Source organism: Camelina sativa, unplaced genomic scaffold (genome assembly GCF_000633955.1).
Source record: "Camelina sativa cultivar DH55 unplaced genomic scaffold, Cs unpScaffold00462, whole genome shotgun sequence".
In the NCBI taxonomy this organism is placed as follows: Eukaryota; Viridiplantae; Streptophyta; class Magnoliopsida; order Brassicales; family Brassicaceae; genus Camelina; species Camelina sativa.
In genome coordinates, this window is record NW_010921703.1 from 76,838 (window position 1) to 97,959 (window position 21,122).

The 21,122-nt window shown below is 37.1% G+C and overlaps 2 protein-coding genes and 1 long non-coding RNA gene across 10 annotated transcripts; 2 read left to right on the forward strand and 1 right to left on the reverse strand.

Moving 5' to 3' along the window:
• The first annotated feature begins 13,969 nt into the window (after window positions 1-13,969).
• LOC104773133 lies at window positions 13,970-15,341 on the forward strand. 2 transcript variants are annotated; one of them, XR_765033.2, is made up of 3 exons: window positions 13,970-14,115; window positions 14,207-14,580; window positions 15,016-15,341. It is a non-coding gene; the product is annotated as an uncharacterized LOC104773133 (long non-coding RNA). The 2 variants fall into 2 exon arrangements; XR_765032.2 differs by having other exon boundaries at window positions 13,976-14,115; window positions 14,273-14,580.
• Window positions 15,342-16,160: 819 nt separating this feature from the next.
• On the forward strand, window positions 16,161-17,860 carry LOC104773134 (LON peptidase N-terminal domain and RING finger protein 3). 7 transcript variants are annotated; one of them, XM_010497689.2, is made up of 4 exons: window positions 16,161-16,268; window positions 16,508-16,571; window positions 16,805-17,302; window positions 17,402-17,860. In XM_010497689.2, the coding sequence occupies exons 3-4, from the start codon at window positions 16,829-16,831 to the stop codon at window positions 17,720-17,722; spliced, it is 795 nt and encodes a 264-aa protein (XP_010495991.1). In that variant the 5' UTR covers window positions 16,161-16,268; window positions 16,508-16,571; window positions 16,805-16,828; the 3' UTR covers window positions 17,723-17,860. The 7 variants fall into 7 exon arrangements, with proteins under 7 accessions (XP_010495991.1, XP_019098128.1, XP_010495988.1 ...); XM_019242583.1 differs by having other exon boundaries at window positions 16,162-16,284; window positions 16,508-16,653; XM_010497686.2 differs by having other exon boundaries at window positions 16,165-16,284.
• Window positions 17,861-18,726: 866 nt separating this feature from the next.
• Window positions 18,727-21,031, reverse strand: LOC109124910 (UDP-glycosyltransferase 71B5-like). The gene is made up of 3 exons (XM_019242582.1): window positions 21,016-21,031; window positions 20,531-20,563; window positions 18,727-20,300 (listed from the first exon to the last, which is right to left on the reverse strand). Exon 3 carries the CDS (start codon window positions 20,294-20,296, stop codon window positions 18,866-18,868), a length of 1,431 nt encoding a protein of 476 aa, XP_019098127.1. The 5' UTR covers window positions 20,297-20,300; window positions 20,531-20,563; window positions 21,016-21,031; the 3' UTR covers window positions 18,727-18,865.
• Window positions 21,032-21,122: the final 91 nt, after the last annotated feature.

Below are 21,122 nucleotides of genomic sequence, written 5' to 3' on the forward strand. Positions count from 1 at the left end.
TTAGCCCTTGGTCTAAATTTCGAAGGCCTCTGAGATGCGGCCATGCCTGTGATAAGAATGAAACTTGCTGCAGAAGTGTTAGATGAAGTTCCAGACCAAGACTGTTTTCTGCAACTACTGGATCCTCATGAGACAGATGATTATCCGGATGACATCTTCATCTCGGGATCAACTAATTAATGATGTTAGCGGCTTATATTACAATACCCATAGCAGTTTCAAAGTTTGAAGTTTTTGAATGGTTTGTCGCGGCCTGCGGGTGGATATTGAAGACACAGGTTAGGTTAAATTTTTTGGTACACATGTGGAATGTGTGGATGTCGACTCATATTTTTTGGTAATATGAGGCATATGTGGATTTGATAATATGTGGCATATGTGGATGTCGTTGGGGTTCATTATTCGACATCCGGTCACTTGTAATGTTTATATTTCGCCACTCAGGCTATGATCGGTTTAAACACTCTTTAGGTATAGTGTTTTGTATATTCTAGGGTAAGATATGGTCGCATCATGATGTTGGTTACCTATCCTTTGTATTTGGTCTTTAATCTGCGGGCAACTGTACCCTTGAAAGCCGCATGTAAATTTTTTGATATATATATATAATATGATTGTTGTTACTCTTTATTAACCATCGACCTAATTTCTTATTTATTGTATAATATTGCCAAATTTCCCAATTAGAAACCAGAAAAATGTACATTTTGGTGAGTCGATTATAACTTTGCTTCGTTCTTTAACGATATCACTCATTATGAGTATATTAAAAAATTACTTTGATAGGAACATTTGTAAACACCATTAAATGGTGTTAATCATTTGGCCAACTAATAACAAATAATTTTTATTAGTAGCCAACTGAATGGTTCTAATAATCATGGGTTATACAACTACGTTTATCTAAGTACAACTGAACAACTACATACAACTATGTTCATCTTCCTATGATATATGTGTCCACATAAGGCAGTGTGAAAGGAGATATAATGTGATTGGGTCCCACATAAGGCAGTACATTGTGTGAATGGAGATATCATTTGATTGTAAATACAACTAGTTTATTTGGGTTATAATGTACAACTACCGAGGAAGTTTACAAAAAATTTCAGTTCTGTTTGTTTTATTTTCAATAAATTACGTATTAACCGGTACCACTACTACACTAAAATGCTTATAAATTACTGCATAAAGGTACAAGAGATACACTTGAGAAGACTTTTATTTAAAGTAGTGAATTTATAATGAAATTGTAAAAAAATAATCCCTTTAATTATCTATCCAATTATCAGAGAGAATCGTTATTTCAACAATATAACAGGAAGTTATTAATTTAAACACTATTTATTTGTTTTACATATAACACTCCTTCTTGAGTAAGACTTCTACATAAGATATCACTCATTATGAAGCTCCATAGGTGGAAAATATGATATTAAAAAATGAATTTGATAGAAACATTAGAAAACACCATTAAATGGTGTTAATCATTTGGCCAACTAGTAACAAAAAAATTTTCCAATAATCATGGGTTGTAAAACTACGTTTATCTAAGTACAATTGAACAACTACATACAACCAATGATATATGGGTCCACATAAGGCAGTGTGAATGGAGATATAATGTGATTGGATCCCACATAAGGCAATACATTGTGTGAATGAAGATATAATTTGATTGGATCCCACAACTAGTTGATTTGGGTTATAATGTACAACTACCGAGGAAGTTTATAAAAAATTCCACTTATGTTTGTTTTGTTTTCAATATATTACGTATTAACCGGTACCACTACTACACAAAAAATGCTTATAAATTACTGCAGAAAGGTAGAAGAGGTACACTTGAGAAGACTTTTATTTAAAGTAGTGAATTTATAATGAAATTGTAAAAAAATTAATCCCTTTAATTAACTATCCAATTATCACAGAGAATTGTTATTTCAACAATATAACAAGAAGTTATTAATTTAAGCACTATTTATTTGTTTTACATATAACACTCCTTCTTGAGTAAGACTTCTACATAAGATATCACTCATTATGAAGCTCCATAGGTGGAAAATATGATATTAAAAAATGAATTTGATAGAAACATTAGAAAACACCATTAAATGGTGTTAATCATTTGGCCAACTAGTAACAAATAATTTTTATTAGTAGCCAACTGAATGTTTCCAATAATCATGGGTTGTACAACTACATTTATCTAAGTACACTTGAACAACTACATACAGCTATGTTCATCTTCCTATGATATATGGGTCCACATAAGGTAGTGTGAATGGAGATATAATGAAACAAGTTTATATTGTGGTGTGAATGATGATGTATGCAATGGTGAGATATGAATGGAATGATGGATGGGTGTTTCAATTCCCCTTATGCTATTGCAGTACAAGAGGTATCAATCCTAAATGAGTGTTTGTGAACAATTAAGATATGCATATGAATCTAAGTTAAGACAAATGTAAAGATTGTTTGTCACTAACAATCCTAGGAAGAAAATGTAAAATGCAGAAAATAAACTACAAGAACTAACAACTAGATGCAAATGAAACTGAATGATTGAAACAGTGATAAAGCAAGAACAGAAACAGAGACTACTACTAATGAACTAATGCAAGATAATTAATGAACTGAAAACTAAATGTATGCAACTGGAATGAAACAGGAATGAAACAAGACAAACACAAATCATAGACACAGAGTTCTGGGGATGAACTCGAGCAGCACTCGACCGAGTGTAGGTCGAGTGGGTGGTCGAGCTAGACTAGACGCAGAAACAGAGCAATGCAATAAAAACAGAGTAATGCTAAATCCAATCAAACAACAAGCAAGCAACAGGATTAAGACTAAGATTTCAATAAACAAAGAAGGTCCTGAGGATGGATTCATGGGATGGACTAATCATTGTGGTTATCTAACTTGGTCAACAAATCTCAAGCAAACTTTGAGCTAACCTCTAGACATATTAATCTAAGACAAGTTTCTCCCACTCTCATGGTCAAGAAACAATCAAACCTATGCAATTCTAGACTTGTTCTCACACAGTAAAGAATCTACACAAGCAGGCATTAAGCAATACATCTCAAACCAAACAAGACCTCTAATCTCTTAGCAAGCCTAATGGTAAGCTCTAGATCTAGCCTTATCTATGCTTCCTAAACATTGGTGTGATGCTAAGAAGCTTGAAATCAGACTCTACCCTCTCAGATATAGAATCAGCATTAAGATCATCTACCCTAGAAGAGATCTACAACAATCAAGCTTGACCAAGTCACACAAACCACAAGATCAATCCATCCTAACCCATCCTCAAGATCCTAAGGAAACTACTCACAACAATACATGGTGATCAAAGTCAAAAACCCAGAAAATATTGAAACTTGCATTATTAGAAAGATTAAACAAAGATCTTCAATATTGATGAAAGGATGAAACTCAAATTCTCAATATCTTGAAAGTTATAGAACCAACAAAATATAAGAATCTAGTCTTCTTTTTTAAGGAAGTACAAGATCTTAAAAATAAAAATGCAAAAGGAATAAAACTAAAAAAGGTAAAAACTAGGTTTAGGGAATATCTAAAAAGTTGCACACTTTGGTGGCTGCAGGTACAAGGCCTTATATAGGTGAGGAGGTGGAAGCCCTAAAAATAGAAAAAGTCAAAGTAGTCAACGGCTCGGTCAACTCGACCAGTGCTCGGTCGAGTCCATGGTCGAGCTGGCTTCTCTCGTGCACACTCCACTCGGTCGAGTCCATCTACCCACTCGGTCGAGTGCTTGGTCGAGTTGGACTCTGGACCTTGGTTCTTCAGCCTTAACTCTCTTGCTTTCCCTTCAAGATTGCTTCACTTCTCCTCAGGATTGTTTCCGTGCTCCTTAAGCTCCAAAATCACCTGTTTATGCATGAAAAGATGCAAATGCAATGCAACTAAACTTTAATGCATGATTAGTCCTAAAGCTACACAATAATGATGAAAATGGCTAGCAAAAGATGCAAAAGATGTGAATAAACTAAGGGAAAACATGATAAAATATATGAACATCATATAATGTGATTGGGTCCTACATAAGGCAGTATATTGTGTGAATAAAGATATAATTTGATTGGGTCCCATAATACGTACATAGTGTGAATGGTCATGTAGCGTCATCATATTTGGGCCTCGTCTCCATACATTGTCTCGTTTTACCATCTTACTTATATTTATAAATATTCCTCAGATTTAGGGTTTAGTCATTTTGGGATTAAAAGAGAGATAAAACATAAAAGTTACGAGAGCGGCGGCCTAGTTAAAAGATCTCGTCAACTAAGGTAAATCTACTAATAGCTACTGGATGACTTCATAGCTACTTGATATAAGATTAAATGATTCGTTTTATGTTGTTAGCGTCATGCCAATAAGTTATACTCAAAGCTCTTCATCTCAACCAAGCATTGAAAGTGGGGACGCTAGAGCGGACGGTGATTTTGGTGTTCCTAGTAAATGCTTGTTTGGTGAACGCATGAAACTGGAAGTTTCAGATTGGGGCCAAAATCAAGGTAGAAAAATATACAAATGTCCAAAGAGCGAGGTGAGAATTTATTGTCCGTTGCCAATATAATTATTCTGTTTTATTCATGTCTTAAATTTGTTCCTTTAAATTTTATGAAAACATAGGATGGTAAGGAACACTGAAGTTAGTGGTGGGATGATGCAGTTGATGAGGAGCTAGAACACCTAGATATCAAAATTTGTAGGCAGACAGAGTCTATTCATCACGCTTACCAAAATCCTATGTTGGAGTCAATTAGGGAGACTATGCGTATAATGCGTGACAAAATTGAGGAACTTAACGCGCGTTTAACTCACGCCGATTGCGAGATTGGTAGGCTGAGGGAGCTAATTAGGAAGTGGTAGTCACATGTGTTATGTTCTTGCAAGGAGGCATATTTGGTTGTAATTTCTCCAACCTGTTTTCCGTCTTTTCTCTTCTAATTTCTTAATTATGGTTTATGTTTGGTAACCACTTTCTCAAACTTGCTTCAAGGATACATTATCTTCTTCACACCTGACCTGAAAATATCAATTTAAAGATAGGTGTACCAATTTAACACATGATTCTACCCAAAAACTAAAGAAGTGGTACGACAACTAAAAATAGATGTTACATAACTATACATACCTTTACCATAGTTGTACCAATATAACACTTATTTGTACATATACAAAAGGTATATATTGTTGTACCATCACAATTCTTCCAAAAAACGATCAAAACAACGTAAACGCTTACAACTTACAGCCCGTTCACAAGCAACAACACAAACAAAAAGGAAGTCTTCAAAATTTTTTTTCCGATTCGGCTCCGTTGTTGCGAAGGGTGTCCTTATGTGCCTTGATGGTTGTCTTTTACGCTTCTTCCCAGTTTCTATCATTACTCCACTCACCTTCTTGTCCTTCCTCGTCTTCCTCTGCTTGTGCTTCTCCGGCTCTTTCTCCGGGACCTCATCCTCAACCTCTATCTATTCCTTGTTTTCATTCTCCCTCTTCTCCCCGTTCTCACCTTCATATTGATGACCATATTTAAATCATAATTAATCAATACAAAAACTGATATAAATTTATCCAACTAAAAAAAACTCGCTACTGTCTGCATTATTCTGACCATTTTTTGTCGAGGATTCCACTATATACAACCAAAGTCGTTGGATGATTAGTCGAAGTCTGTACTGTCGGACCAAAATCCATTGGTGTTCCAAACTGTATCTCATCACCATCTCCTTTATCCAGCTGCATTGACACATATAGCTCAAGAGCCTCCACTCTCACATAGAGGTCATTAACCTTCTCCACCATGTTCTCAAAGCCCTCAGTCATTGTTTCCTTTAGTGACCTAATATATGCAACAATCCCAGCTACATTCTCATCGTGTTCAACTTCATTTTCAGGACATTCTTTACCATTATTCGGGAGTTCATCAGCACATAAGCCTACATTACAAGAGTGTAAGTCCAACTCGTACAAATGTTTTCACCATATCCTCTTCTTCTTTATGGCTATACGCTCTCTCCAACAATCAACCATCGGATCGATAAAACCAATCCCATCATCAAAATAATCATCTACGATACGATGCAACAAAGACTTTTCACCAATACCATCGGGTTCCAAGATGCTCGTAATGATTTGTGAATACATACAGACACACTATATGTTTTCAAATAAATTTTATAATAAATAATTATAATACCATCTAACAAACTAATCTCTTACCTTACTTCTCCAAGCTCTTCATATATTTACTCCAAAGGAAAACCCTTCATCGAACATTTCAGTGAATTTGTGTTTACACATCCGTGGGCAGTCCTCCTCTGCGGGTACAACAACTCTAAATTTCCTCCCCAGTTGTGGAATACATTCAAACGCCAAAATCTCCACATACAGTTTCAAGATTTTATTTTAATTTTAGAAACATACAAATTCAGAAACTTACAATCACTAAGTAATCATGCATACCTCTAGAGGAACAATGAATCCGGAAAAGGCAGGTTACGCTTTTGGTTTGACACTGCCTTCCAAGTTCCTCATCATATTTCGGATCCCTTTCATACACTCGTCAAATGAATAATGTCCCCAGGGAAAGTCCTCACAAGTATTTAAATCATCAAAAATACGTAGAAGAAAGGAATCTATGTTTTCATCACCCTTAGAGTGTGCTTTCACTACCTTGCATAAGAAATACAGTATAGTGAGCTTCTTCCCTCTCCACACAGCTCTTCTTCATCATCTTCATGAGCTTTTTTTCCACATCTTTAATTTTTATGTTTTTACATCTCCCAAACATGCTTGACACAAATTTTAAGCTTCCTAACTCCTCATAGCCACATGGTATTCATGGCATTCCATTCCGGTTAATAACGCATGCTCTTTCAACCCATACCAGATAGGCACTCCATTAACCACAAACCAGCACTCTCTTTCCATATCCGTACGGGCTTTGTGAAGCAAAAGCATTCACATGCCTTGAGTCATGTGGTTTTTCTCCTTAGGCATGTGGAATATATGCCTGAACTGGGAGTGATTTTTGAACTAAAAAACTTAATCTGGCAAGTTCTCTATCAATGTCACTGTCTGGCTCACACTACACCTACTGATAATCTTACACCCCTTCATGTACTCAGATGCTTTAAAGAACATTTCTGGCTGAACTGGTTAGGAATCTTCATCCTCGGAATCAACTTCATCATCAGTTCTATCCTGCACATTGAAACACATCGATTGAATACTGCCACTTCTAATAGTTCAACTACTACAAATTGTTAAGACCGCTTGAACTAGTTCGACTGGTTCATCTAAATCTCAAACCTACTATCCTAAATGGCAGATCCTTAATCTACAAAATAATGATTTTACCTCAATGTTATCGGCCTCTTCATTAACAACTTCGTTTGGACCTTCTCTTGATTCTACGCATACTTGGGAAACCGTTGCTTGTATGCCTTCTTCCGTTGTTGCAGCCACGAAAGCTCCTTCTAGGTCTTCTCTGGTAATCGGCGATTCACTTCCAAAATCGCAACCTGTCGCCGAATCTATGCCTTGTAGGTCTTCATCGTTTCTCATGGTTTCAGGTTTTGTAACAGTCTTTGAAAGTATCTATAACTCCGGGTGTAATTCTATTGCGGGTGCATTCGGCGTTTATCTCATTGAATCAGTCATACAACCATCTTCGCTTCCGTCTTCCTCGACTCCTTCTTCTTCTCTCGGAGCGGCGGGGTTTCGAGTTTGGTATGTAGTGTGAATGTTAGCATTCGAATCATACTCCCCACTTGGAGCATCCCTATCAGGAGCCATTTACTTCTGGCTGCGACGGAACTTATCTGGCGGATCGGTTAGGTAACGAATAGGAATACACAGTTCCAATCGACGACGAAAAAAGGGTAAAATGATGTTTATGTTTTATTTGGAAATTATGTTAACTTTGTAAATGTTAAAAAAGGATCCGAATTGGTCAAGGGAATCCGATGGAATATGGGTTTGGATCGTATTCTTTGCTCGGGTTTTTGTTACTTAATTTTATTCATGGTTATCCCCTATTGAAGTTCTAAGGCTTAGAGCACTAGGATTATAAAGTTGGTCGGATTGTGACTTTGTTGACGATAATTTTTATAAATTTGTTAATGGGTTGCCTTTGTTAATTGAACAATACCCGCAAGTTTAAGTGATCGTTACCTAAGCAAATGGATATGGTTCCAGAAAAGGTTTGTAAAATAAGGGTTTAGCATAAATTGTGACATTAACTATATACTACACAATCAGACATCCGATACTTTAAGGACAATATAATTAATCAAATCGAAGTTGAAATAAATACCGAGAACAAAATTAAAACCGATAGATGTAACTTTATGAAGAAACACATTTTGTACAAATACACTACAAGATCTCAGATATAGACTGAGCCACCCACCAAAGGTCGCAGTCGGTACACAGCATGTCATACTCTCGATAGTTGTTGGTGTAGAAACCATGGTCCATTATGCAAAATACAGCACATTCCGGAGAAGGGATCATCGGACTTGAAGGATACACAAATGAATCTCTGTAAGTGTTTTAAACTGCCGTCTTAAATCTACACAACACGTTGAACACCCCGCGGCTAATACGCCTTGCTCTCTCTGATTTCAGTGGATAGTGGACTGCATCAAACATGTGAAGAAAATGAACCGACATCTGCTCGTTCCCTTCTAACATATAAAAAAGTCCACATGCTAGTGTGGCATGTGAATATGCGGGAACGTTACGAGTTATAAGTGAAATCCCTCGCCGAATGTCTCTTTCCTCGGGAACAACCCGGAGACCTTCGTTGTAGATTGCAATTTTGTTACCTGATTCAATGCATCTTTCGAATATGCGCCGATGCATCCCTTCCTCTTGGACTCCACCATTTGGGTTATGTGATGTTTGAAACCATGAAGGCTCCCGACAGATGTGGAAGATGTTAGCATCCTTTAGGACTTTGGGGCTAAGTGTTGTTTTGCGTCCTCGATGACCCGCCTTCAATATTGGAGCAAGGTACGACAAACCATCAACTGCGAGATGTCCGAAGATTTTAACCAAAATCTCATCAGGTAGATCTGGGTTTCTTTTTCTCCCAGACGCCATATTGTTGGGATATTTTTGTAGAGAGGTCATTAGGATGAGTAATAAGACGTCCCCAGGATTACTGATGGAACTTTAAATCAATTGGTGTGTCTACTGGTGCTGCTTTAAATATAATTTGAATGGTAACCAGATCTAGAGTCTATATATTTAAAACTACTGTGATTGTTGGAAAAAGTCAATTACTAGTGTAAAGTAACCAATTTAAAAGGTTTAATAACATCAGATATAATTGTTAGTCATCGAAACACAATGATGAGATATATAAACCACGTCTATAAGTAAAAGTTATTACGACTTTCTTCTTCTATATACTGACAGTGTTGATAGTGTCACGTCTAAGTAAAAGGTATTACGACCGTAGTTGTTGTCTTTGTTGCAGATTGGGTCGTCAATTTATATAATAATTTGAAGGGGTACATGCTACGAAAGTCTACCATTCGAAGTCACAAACGTAATATTTGAAGATAAATTTTAGAGTACAACAACAGAGACAACAACTACGTATCTGAATGTTCACATTTAGCGTAGTATTAAAGGTTTAAGAAATACCGATATGAAATAAACGTAAGTACCCCCCTTTGTACCACTAGTACAATGAGAAAATCACAATATATGTCACGGCCTAGTTCACTTCTTGACAAACTTTTCAACAAATTCCTCATAGCAATCCATGGCATATTGCTTTCTGAACCCGCTGACATTTGCATCTGTTATAGAACCCATATCCCGTACATTGTATCCCCGCGCATGCATCTTCAGGAACTTGATTGACAGTGGGCCAGAGTCACCACTGCGTATGTTCTGATATATTCCTTCAATGCGTCTCCAAGTGTACGACGTCGTGTCTGTCGGCTGTCCCCATCTCTTTGGGACCAAAGAGGAGAGTATCCATGGCAGTGCCCTGACAACTGGTTCCGTACGCATTCGCACCATCTCTGTACGGTTATTAAACTCGACGAGAGGGTCATAGATCTCCACATTCTGCCATACCATGTTTATAACCAGACCAACCCAATGTGAGTTTCCCCATAACATCGGGACGTATAGTACGTCCACTTTCTTAATGGACTTTGTTTTTATTCCTCTTGCCGATCAGCCCCACACGGTTGATTTGCTAAAATGTACTCCTTAAGTTTGTCGCACCAGGCGAAATTAATATTTTCTCCATCTGGCGTCCTTGTGAAGTCGAAATAGTGTTCGCAGACAAAGTGGGTGAACCATGGGTTTATGAATGCATATCTTTTCTCTATTAAAATCCCCTCTTGTTTCCTCCAGAGCATAGCCATTAGGACCTTCAAGTGTTGGATTGTTGGGAAATAGAGAAGCCAACTATATAAACCAACTGTTTCAAATAGGAAATCAATTTATGGGAAAAAGAAAACTTACTGTAGTCACAACCGATTTATCTTTCTCCCCAGGGTTAGGAAGAAACCATTACAAACCACTTTTTGAGTGACTATGACATATTCACTTCCACCAAGCATAAAATCAAATTAGTATATCATCTTTGTATCTACGCATTCATGTAATGACAATTACTTACGTAGATTCATCTCGATGCAATACTTGTGAGAAAACTCTCCATTCCTCTTTTGCAACCCCCGGTAGTGGGTTGTATACCTCTGACTTAGGTCGGGTGGCGAATAATCCTGACAACATTTGATCGCTGTACAACTTTGACCCCAGCTTTGTAGAGGTGAACTTTTTCCTGCTACCCCTTCTATGTTCTTCTGGTGGAGGTATTATTACAGATACCGGTATTGGTTCCACTGGTTTGGTATCATGCTCATCATTTGGAATTGGATCGGCGTTGGATATCCTGGTTGTTATGGACAGACCTATGCTCGTCTTGGTCCCCTGGGGTATTATATTCATTTACCATTAGTTAGTCTACAATATATGTGGACAACACGTTTTGAGTTTCGATAATTTATTACAAGAGTACGACTACCTTCTTAATGGTTTCTTTTTCTACGGGATCAGTGTTCTCTTTTACCGGTGTGTTAGATGAGGGTACAGAAACATCGGCCTGCTCACTTGTATCCGATTTTTGACAATCAAGACGATCTTCTGTAGCATATGAGGGTATAGCATCATCTCCCTGCTCAATTATATCTGATGGTTGACAATCAACACCATCATCTGTATCATACGAGGGTACAACATCATCTCCCTGCTCAGTTGTATCCGATGGTTGAAAATTATCACCATCCCCTGTTTTATACGCGGGTACAGCATCATCGGCCTGCTCAGTTGAATTTGATCGTTCATAGTCAACACCATCCCCTGCATCATACGAGGGTACACCATCATCGCCCTTATCAGTTATAGTTGGCGGTCCAGAGCCATGAGCATCCCCTGAATTGGTGGAAGGTACAGAAGCACCCGCAACCTTTACTGTTGCAGGTGCGGGAGCAGTACTCAACTGTACAGAGGGATCATCGTTAACAACTTCTCTATCAAACGGCACAGAACCATCTTCTTCTATAATAAACCCTTCAGTTGAGTCTATGCATCCATCCACAGACACGGTTGAGTCTATTATTACTGTTGGATCCACTGAGGAATCTAGATCACCCACCTATGAAGAGAAAACTGTAGAGTGAGACAAGATGCAGTTGATAGTTTATCTAGTTAACGAAGTTGTTCAGCTACCTTCGTCATTTCAGCCTCCTTAGTTGGATGGGTGCTGCTGGTACTCTGACTTTCCGGGTCCATTCCTGGGTCAAGCTGGTATAAGTGAAGTCACACATTAGTACGGTGTGTTATTGAATTTCAGTGCATTGACGGGAGCTTATTTATTACCTGGTCCTCATAGCTGGAATCTTGCCGGCTTTGGTCTGGAACCGTGTTAATCGGTTCACCATCTACAGCTGCATTACCCCTGCAAATATTCCTGAGGAATGTTTCAGATAGACTATAGGAATCAAGCACCCTACCACTGTCCATACCACCTCTGTCTCTATCACCATGGTCCACGGAGTTGACTACAGGGGTCGGGGATTCACTGGCAATCTCTGCACTCGGTTGTTGTGCATTGCTGAACGGATGATCTGTTGTTTTTTCACCATCTGATTGACACTTTGAAACAACCGAAAAACGTCTTTCCATTTCATCTAGTATTTCAGTCTTGAGGAGACTGTTCTCCTCTTTAATCAGCCTTCGCAACTCCGCAACTGTGATTTTGATTGAAGACTTTGACGAATTCGCACCATTGGACGCACCGGCACTGACAGTTGGCTGGTTGGTATCAGTATCCATCTCCTCGTCAGGTAGGAAAAATGAAACTCTTGAAGTGCCCTTCTTGGTAGACTTCTTTAGTGAGGAGCGTCTTAGCGGCTCCGTCTTCTTTTCCACCCTCTGCCTCTTACGCAGCCTACTAAATCCTTCATCCTCTGACATAGAGGGCACGTAATCTTCGCCCATGTCCTCTAAACAACGCTCCTTTCTCTTACTCTTTGCCTTTTTCTCTGACACTCGGGATTCTGAAGGACCTCCTATGTCTAACTCACCACGTCTATTACGTAAGATTTTTTTGACTGGTATTATAGTAATCACCGGCTCAGCGGGCTTGGGGTGCTCTTTATAACCAAAGTCGGCATCCGTGAATTTATGGTGCACAGAGATTTAATACAGTAGGAGCTCCACCTGGCTGTCTAAAACTTCGTCATCCCATAGCAGGTCAGACTCATTAATATAATCACCAGCATCAAGTATTGGGTGTATAACGAGCTACAAAAACAGAATGGTTGGCCAGATTAAAATACTACCAGCTAGAGTCGTACTTCGGTTCTCTACTATTATAAATTTGTCATATAGTTATGTTAGTATACCAAAAATATATGTTAAGCACTAAGTCTATCACTTATATCCGGTGCAACAGGTTATTACTCTACCATAAATATTTTCCATATATATATTAAGTCTATCAATCTACCCGCTTAAGAACTAAATCTATCATCAAAGACAAATCATATATAAATCTTATTAATCTACCATTCATGTAAGTGTACCATCACTATAACTCAATATACCATTTAAATCTACCTTACACTATAGTCGACCAACTAAATATACCTACTTTCCCTGACATTTTATTGTACTTGATTTGTATACCATCAAACAACTGATAGACTTTCTATCACTTCTCAATGTTTTTTTTCATTAATGGTATTTTTCGTAATTGGGTTTTTTGTTTATATTGGTTCATGGGGTACGTAGAGTACAAATCTTATTCTAGTAATTACCAACTTTTTTTATCTAATCCTGTAATAAGGAAGCTTTTATGTATTATTCTAGTAACTATCCCATATATATATATATATATATATATATATATATATATATATATCTATTATATTATTTAAGCAACCTTTTAAACAAATAATCCTACTCCATACTGCTACAAATAGTAAAGCGGATCACAAGTAAATAAAGGTTTTCTTGATTCTACCAATTCTAAAAAAAATTTAGCAATTATACTCAAAACCTAATAATGGTAAATCGTTAAGTAACCGACTATAGTTGAACCGAAGTATGAAACTAAGTAAATTAAATATATAAATTATAAAACATGTAGAATAAATCAAATAAAGATAATATTATTATTTTATAACAAATAAATTAAAATTTACGTAAATATTATCCGGATTACATAATGCGGGTTATTATCTAGTATTGTAAATAAAATAGTTTTCTCCAAGGGATTATTAATATATAAAAAAAAGGTTTGACCAAATGAGAGAATTTAAATTTAAAAAAAAAAAAAATTGAGAAAGAAACAAAAAAAAGGAAAGGAATCTTTCTACACAGTTTCTCGAGTCTTCCAAAATTCATTCCTCTCTCACTCGCTCTCTTATCTATAAAATAAAAAGTTCATTCCACTTCCTTTTTGCTTCGTATCATCATCATCTCCTCACACTTGGATTTAGCCAATTCCAAATCAGACTCTCTTCTTCTCTGCAGGTAACAAAAAATCTTCTTTAAATCTCTGATTTTTGTTTTCAATTTTAGAGAATTGCTATTTTATTAATGCTGCTTATTATTATTATATTAGATCATAATTCATAAACAACTTGGCATGTTCAATTGATCGTTTCCTTGTGGTGGATTATGTTACCAGGGATCTTTGTTTCCTCTGTGTCTGTTCATCGACAAATGGCACATATCCTTCTTCTTGATCTCTTTCATTTATTAAGATTCGTTTTACCTTTTAGTATTATTATTATTACACTACATAGGGAGAATTTTTCGGTTTCTTTTTTTATTATTTTTAATTTTCTGTGATATTATATACTATTTGTTTGGCTTTAATTGAAGCAAACGTGGAAACCAGAGAGAACGTGATCGTGAAAGAGCTCAAGCAAGAGGTAATCATAAGCCTAAACAACCTAAGAACGATGGATTGACTCCTGAACAACGTCGTGAAAGGTATAATCTTTGGTTTCTTTTTTTCCATTTTGGATAAAACTTGGAAGAAGGAGAACACATTGATTAGGTTGTGGAATCTTGAGCTAACCTAACCCGGAACTGATAATTGTGACATAAGAAGTTTATGGTAGATTTGAGATACGTTTGTCTTGTTTTACATTTTGTTTAACATTGATATCTAAGGGAAGTTCAGTATGGGAGTTTGTTACGGTTGCTAAAACAGATTGGCCTGATTGTTACTTTTCTTATGATCTTGAGCTAAGATCTTCTTATCATGCCTTAAGTTATGATGTTCATGTTGGTAAAATGAATGCATAAACCACAACATAAGCTGTGTGACATAATAATATATGTGGAGCTGTTTGAAGTTGTTGATGGTGCTATTTTGTTGATGTCTAAAAATTTGAGATGCTGTTTGTTTTTCTTGTGGTGTAGAGACGCAAGAGCATTGCAAGAGAAGGCAGCTAGAAAGGCAGGACAATCAATGGGTGGAGGGAACCATGACCATGCCCTTCGTGTTGGTGGTAAAATTAAGAAATAAGACGATGGTCATGCAGTAGTAGGGGTTTATGCGGTATTGTAATTGTATGTTATTTATTTGTTGACCATCGAATTAATTCTACATCGTGTGGGTGGGAGGTTTTCAACAATTGTGTTAAGTCTTCAAGTGTGATTCTTGTCTTAGCATATGATGTTGGCTTTTAAACTTTTTGTTATACGTCTTAATTATATCCAATGGAATGTGTTGATGTTTCGTTCTTTTGTTTTGGAGTTCTCGATGCTATAAATTCTTGATTTCGATTTCATTTGGTGCTGCTTGTGCATATCCTAGTTTAGTGATGTGTTTGTAGTTCCATTTTCTTGTTTCTTTTCTTCTTCTATAGAACCAAAGCTGTTTGGAAAAGCAAAATAAATATAAACGAAGATAAGAAAAAAAAAAGCCGTAAACAATCTTGACCGTTTCTCTTACATCACATTATCATTATGGAGACAATAACAAAAAAAAAAAAGTTTGTGGACCAGTATCTGTTATGGTCATTAATGTGTTAGGTCATCAAACACTTTTGAATAGAATTTTTTTTAAATCGCAACTGTATTATTGATACTACAATTCAAAATTGGAAGACATCAAGATCAGTATCTTTCTTATTATTATTTTTTAATTTGATGATACGTGAGTGAATTAGCTTAAAACAGCTCTCCAACCATGAGACGGTTAAGGTTTGATCAGCAAACCTAAACCCTGATTTTTGCTTTTTTAACTTCTCTAACCACCATGTACCTAATTCACTATGAACGAACTATATGTCATGCTTATTCTTAGAAGATTATATTCCAAAATTGAAAACTATAATATACAGAATATAAAATTAATAAATTTCAAGTAATTACAGGACCTAAACAAACTCCATCCAAAGTACACTGATACGACTGGAGAGAAACACACTCGTCCACAGATACATAAAGGACAAAGAAAGCTGTTGAATTACCGGATCTACCCTTTTATTTGAAAATTGTCAAGTTCTAATGGATGAACACAAGTGTAAAATCACATAAGGTTATCTATCTCCTCCTCTGCTCATTTCTAAAAACGTCTCCCACTCTTTCAAACGAGACACAGTACAACAAAACACCATAAAGAGAAAGTGAGTAAAAAAGAGCAAAAACAAAGCAGATGAATTCAATCAGTATGTAAAAAAAAAAGTGATCATCTTTTACTTTTTGTTTTTTTTTTTATTCCTTTTTGACCCGCAAAAAATTCTTAATTCAATCACTGTTCTTTGTGCTAGCATANTTTTTTTTTTTTTTTTTAATAAGTTTATATACACACACTGAGAAACGAAATGATTTGTTCTTTATTTTTGTCAGATTCGTGTAAAAGCGTCTGAGATTGATTAAAAAATATAAAAATTAATTTTGATTACAGATCTGTTATAGATTCCCGTATTCTAGTGCAAAGAGAAGGGAAGTTGTCGGAGAAAGAAGGGAAGGTATCCGATGATTCTTCTTAAGTTCTTCACATATAATAATGAAGTGGATCTGTTTTTTACTCACTCACTATTTTCTCAGTTGGTAAATACAAAAAAACCTGAGAGATTTTCTCGGGAAACGAGTCCTCTGTTTTTTTTCTTTTCCCTTCTCTGTTCTCTCTATTTGCCGACGAATTTGTGTGTTTTTTTTTTTGTTCTTGAGAATTCTTGATTTTGCGACTTCTTGTCTTCAGGTCACATAGTTTTATTTTGACAACATGATTCAAATGGACGGTGGAGATAGGCTTAGAGTGACGTTATTAGACCGTATGTCAACGGTTGAGAATGGTCGGAGCTCAATGACTCTTGAAGATATTCTGATGGCTGAAACGAGTGGTTTCCGTTCGCTTACTGCGCCGTCGTCTCCGGCGAGGAACCACTCCAATGGTAGTTTACTTGACGTGATGAGAAGAGAGCGCCGCCGGGATAAAACCGCTTGGAAATCATTCCGGGATAAGCTCCGTCTCAAACGCACCTCTACTGGTTGGATCTCGTCTAATAATCCTATCCCTACATTGGATAGTCCTATCCCTAATCTGAATAGTGAGAGTCATCGATTAAACCGTCTTGGAGGACTTCTCTCTAACTCCGAGATTGACCGGAGCAGTGGTGACGTTAGGAACGGCGGAGATGAGGCGGTGGAGAGAGAAGGAAGGCGCCGGTTAGGTACCGTGTTGGCGGCAGATAGAGAGGTATTGATCAGTTAGTTAAATTAGTTAACAAAACTCTACTGTGGTTTGGTATCAGAACACTTAAAAGATTAAGCTTTCTTGTAATTTTTGTTATCTTAGGAAATGCAGCCGCCGAGGATGTCTCTAATGGAGTTGTTGGAGGATAATGATGGACAAATGTATGATGTCTGCGGCGAGAGAGAAGCGGTTGAGGTGGAGGCGGAAGGGGAGGGAAGAAATGGTTGTGGAGGAGGAGAGGCGGTGGGGGTGACGGCGACGGCGGAGTTGAGTTGTTGCGTGTGTATGATAAGGAGTAAAGGTGCGGCTTTTATACCGTGTGGACATACGTTTTGCAGATTGTGTTCGAGAGAGCTTTGGGTACAGAGAGGAAACTGTCCGTTATGTAACACTACCATTTTACAAGTTCTTGATATTTTCTAGGTTAGCTTTTCTTGTGCTGCTGTTGTATATTATTATTCAGGTGTTTCTATTGTTATCTTCACTTGTTTGTTTGTGAATCTCAAACGATGAACCTTCACAACAATGCTCATTTAGAAGCCGAAGAGAAGATTAAGCTCCCATAGAAAGAAAGACTTGACGGTTACTCTATTAACCGGCATTGGGACTACATTTATGATTTATAATGCATCTTTTGAAGTCTCACTAGTTATAAATTTACCACGATGATAAGAGGAACTAAATAGCGATGATAAATTTACATGAACCAATTACAACGTCCAACATAACTGATTTTGAGAACCACCATCGGCACATAAATTAAAACGAAGATTACCCAAACTGCCATGAATTATCATCAGTAATGCTACATTTTGCCGAAATAAGCTCCCATAACTCAAAACATAATATAGAAATTTGAAGAATAGAAAAGTCATAATCTAATCATTAAAAATCAAGTGTAGCATAAGAGGATTGAATATTTGAAATAAAAGCTGGAAATCAAAGGAGAGTTCAACAGGAATAAATTTGGACACTTTCTTGGCTTGGTGGGGAAGCTTAATTATGGCCACGGCCCTTTGTATTAGGCCAAAAAAAAAACACCCTTTGCATCTCTTGAAGCTGGAAGAGTTCATAATCACGGAAACTCACTAGGACATTGTAGTAGAATATTTCACATATATGTCACACCCTTAGTTAGTCTTGAGGTACGATTTATTCAAAGGATTTTTTTTTTTTTTTTTTTTTTTTTTTTTTTTTAATTAAGGCAAATGTTATAAAAAATACTCGGACAGAAATGATAGCTTATAGGTTTAGTATTACGCCATTTAAGCCAGCACACACCAACATGTTGAGTCAACATTTTTGACGGACGATGTTTAGGTCGATGCTACTTTTGTTTTAATAGGGTTACGTTCATTAAGTTTTATAGCTAATGTATCGTGGTTTGTATAGTTTCCGGCAGTTTCACATAAACTCTTATATAGTTCTTTACCTTAATGACTTATTTATAGTTCATGTAAAATTAACATTGTTTTGTCAGAAATGTAACATACATAACATTACATAACAGTTTGGAACTATATAAGTTATCGTATCTCACTTAATCAACATGCAAATTCAAATAAGCTACATTATATTATATGTCACGTCTTGTATAAACCTTTGCAAAGCCACCTGCGAAGATCCACCTTCCATTAACGCCACGTGACACTTCTCTGCCATCTCCTTCACTCTATCCCTAACGTCACTATTCTCCTCCATAACACGCCTGATCGCTTTCTCTATCTCCTCCGCCGTAACGGTCTCCATCTCTCCGGTCATCAATTCTCCTCTAAAATATTTCCGTATCTCCACCGCTAATCCTAGCTCCTCCACCATCTCGAACGCGTTTACCTTCTGCTCGGAGTAAAGCGGCCACACCACCATCGGAACACCAAACCACAAGCTCTCCAACATCGAGTTCCACCCGCAATGAGTGACGAATCCTCCTATCGCCTGTTTTGCTAACACCGCCGCTTGTGGTGCCCATCCGATTACCTTCCCTGTATCCGATGTCCGATCTAAGAATCCCGCCGGGAGAACCACCTCAAGATTCGTAAAATCTCCGGAACGTTCGGTCATTATATACGGGGATGGACGACGGAGAGACCAACGAAACCGATGACCACTTCGTTCTAGCGCGACGGCGATTTCTTTAGTTTGTTTCTCACTGAAACCTCCCATGCTCCCAAAGCAGAGGAACGCAACCGATTTAGCCGGTTGCTCATCGAGCCACCGCAAAATCTCAGGTTGCTTCTCAATGTTTTCTAGATGCAACACTGGTCCTATTGGAAAAACTTGAGGAAGATGATCACCACCACCATTATTGTTGAACATTTTCAAAGCGTGTGGTTCGAGCTCATCAACTGTATTTACCAAAACACCCTTCATCTTACGGAAACATCTGGCTTGAGCTAGAAACAAAGGTAGCCACTTTTTTGAAGTGAAGAGATAAGGCAGTAACTTCACTGGATAAGGACGAGTCAAACACGGAAACTCCAACTCAGTGACGACCGACTCTTCCAACTCGCTGACGTCATACTTTTTCTCGTCGTGCATCAACTGAACGTGAAGTGTGATTCCTAAAAACGTAGCGTTTGATGCGTAAAACATATAACACGGAACTTGGAATTCGTTAGCTATATCTATCATTGAGGAACAGAACATATCTACTACGAAACCGGCGAGTCGTCGTGTTGGATCATCCACGATTCTCAAGACTATATCTCTTACCTTTGAATTTTGTTCCTCTATGTAGACTTGAGTCGGCTGCTTCGGATCTGCTGTTATTGGTTGTTCTTTGACGGCGGAGATGGTTTCGTAACGGAGGCGATCTTGAGATTTTGTGGAGAGAGATGCTATATAGGTGGAATCATCGGCGACGTTGTTTATGGAAGGGATGATGATCACGGTGATCGTAAAGCGGTCATGGCTGCGGACAAGTAGCTTCGCTAGCTCGATGGTTGGCTTGCGGTGACCGATTCCTGGTAACGGTATGAACACAAGCTCAATCTTCATTTATCTGTTTAGTTGGGGTTGGGATTAGTTAAAGCCGAAGCCTGAAGGTGTAGTAATAAGTTCTTTTAGGGCATGTCCATCAAAGAATGTAATGAAAGTATCTTAAAACAAATTTTATTTTTCATTTTGAAAAAAGTGAAATAAAAAAATTATTAAGAAATTTTAATATTTTATAGGTCCATTGAAGGTTTTTAAATTTGAAGTTTTTAAAAGCTTCTTGTCCGTGAGCAAAACCTTCTTGTCTTCTTCTTCTTCTTGTCGGCAATCCTAATGGAATGACACATAGCAATTATTTGACCATTGCATATCATTAAAACAAGTTAAACTGAAACAATACAATGAAACAACACAAGCAAACATTGATTAAGTTAAACTGAAACAACACAAGCATATCATTAAAACAAGTTAAACGGAAACAACACAAGCAAACATTGATTAAGTTAAACTGAAACAACACAAGCATATCATTAAAACAAGTTAAACTGAAACAACACAAGCAAACATTGATTAAGTTAAACTGAAACAACACAAGCATATCATTAAAACAAGTTAAACTAATACAACACAAGAAAACACTCGGTGACATTTACCAAACATTCGGACTGAAACTAACTCAACACAACAAACATAAACTCAAACTGAAACTAACTTGATAACACGTGAACAAATAACAGCTCTCATAGATAGATACAAATTAAATAAAACAGGAAGGTCCTTACGGGTGTAAGCGATTCCATTTTAAGACAAAGAACTAATTCCCATTCTCCACAACCTCTGTCCTTTTTAAGACAGGAAGGTCCTTACGGGTGTAAGCGATTCCATTGTC

Coding starts and splice junctions, on each gene's coding strand:
- LOC109124910 (XM_019242582.1), bottom strand. CDS start 20,296: ATGAAGATTGAGCTTGTGTTCATACCGTTACCAGGAATCGGTCACCGC.
- LOC104773134 (XM_010497689.2), top strand. CDS start 16,829: ATGATTCAAATGGACGGTGGAGATAGGCTTAGAGTGACGTTATTAGAC. Junction 17,303..17,401: donor TGTTGGCGGCAGATAGAGAG/GTATTGATCAGT, acceptor TTGTTATCTTAG/GAAATGCAGCCGCCGAGGAT.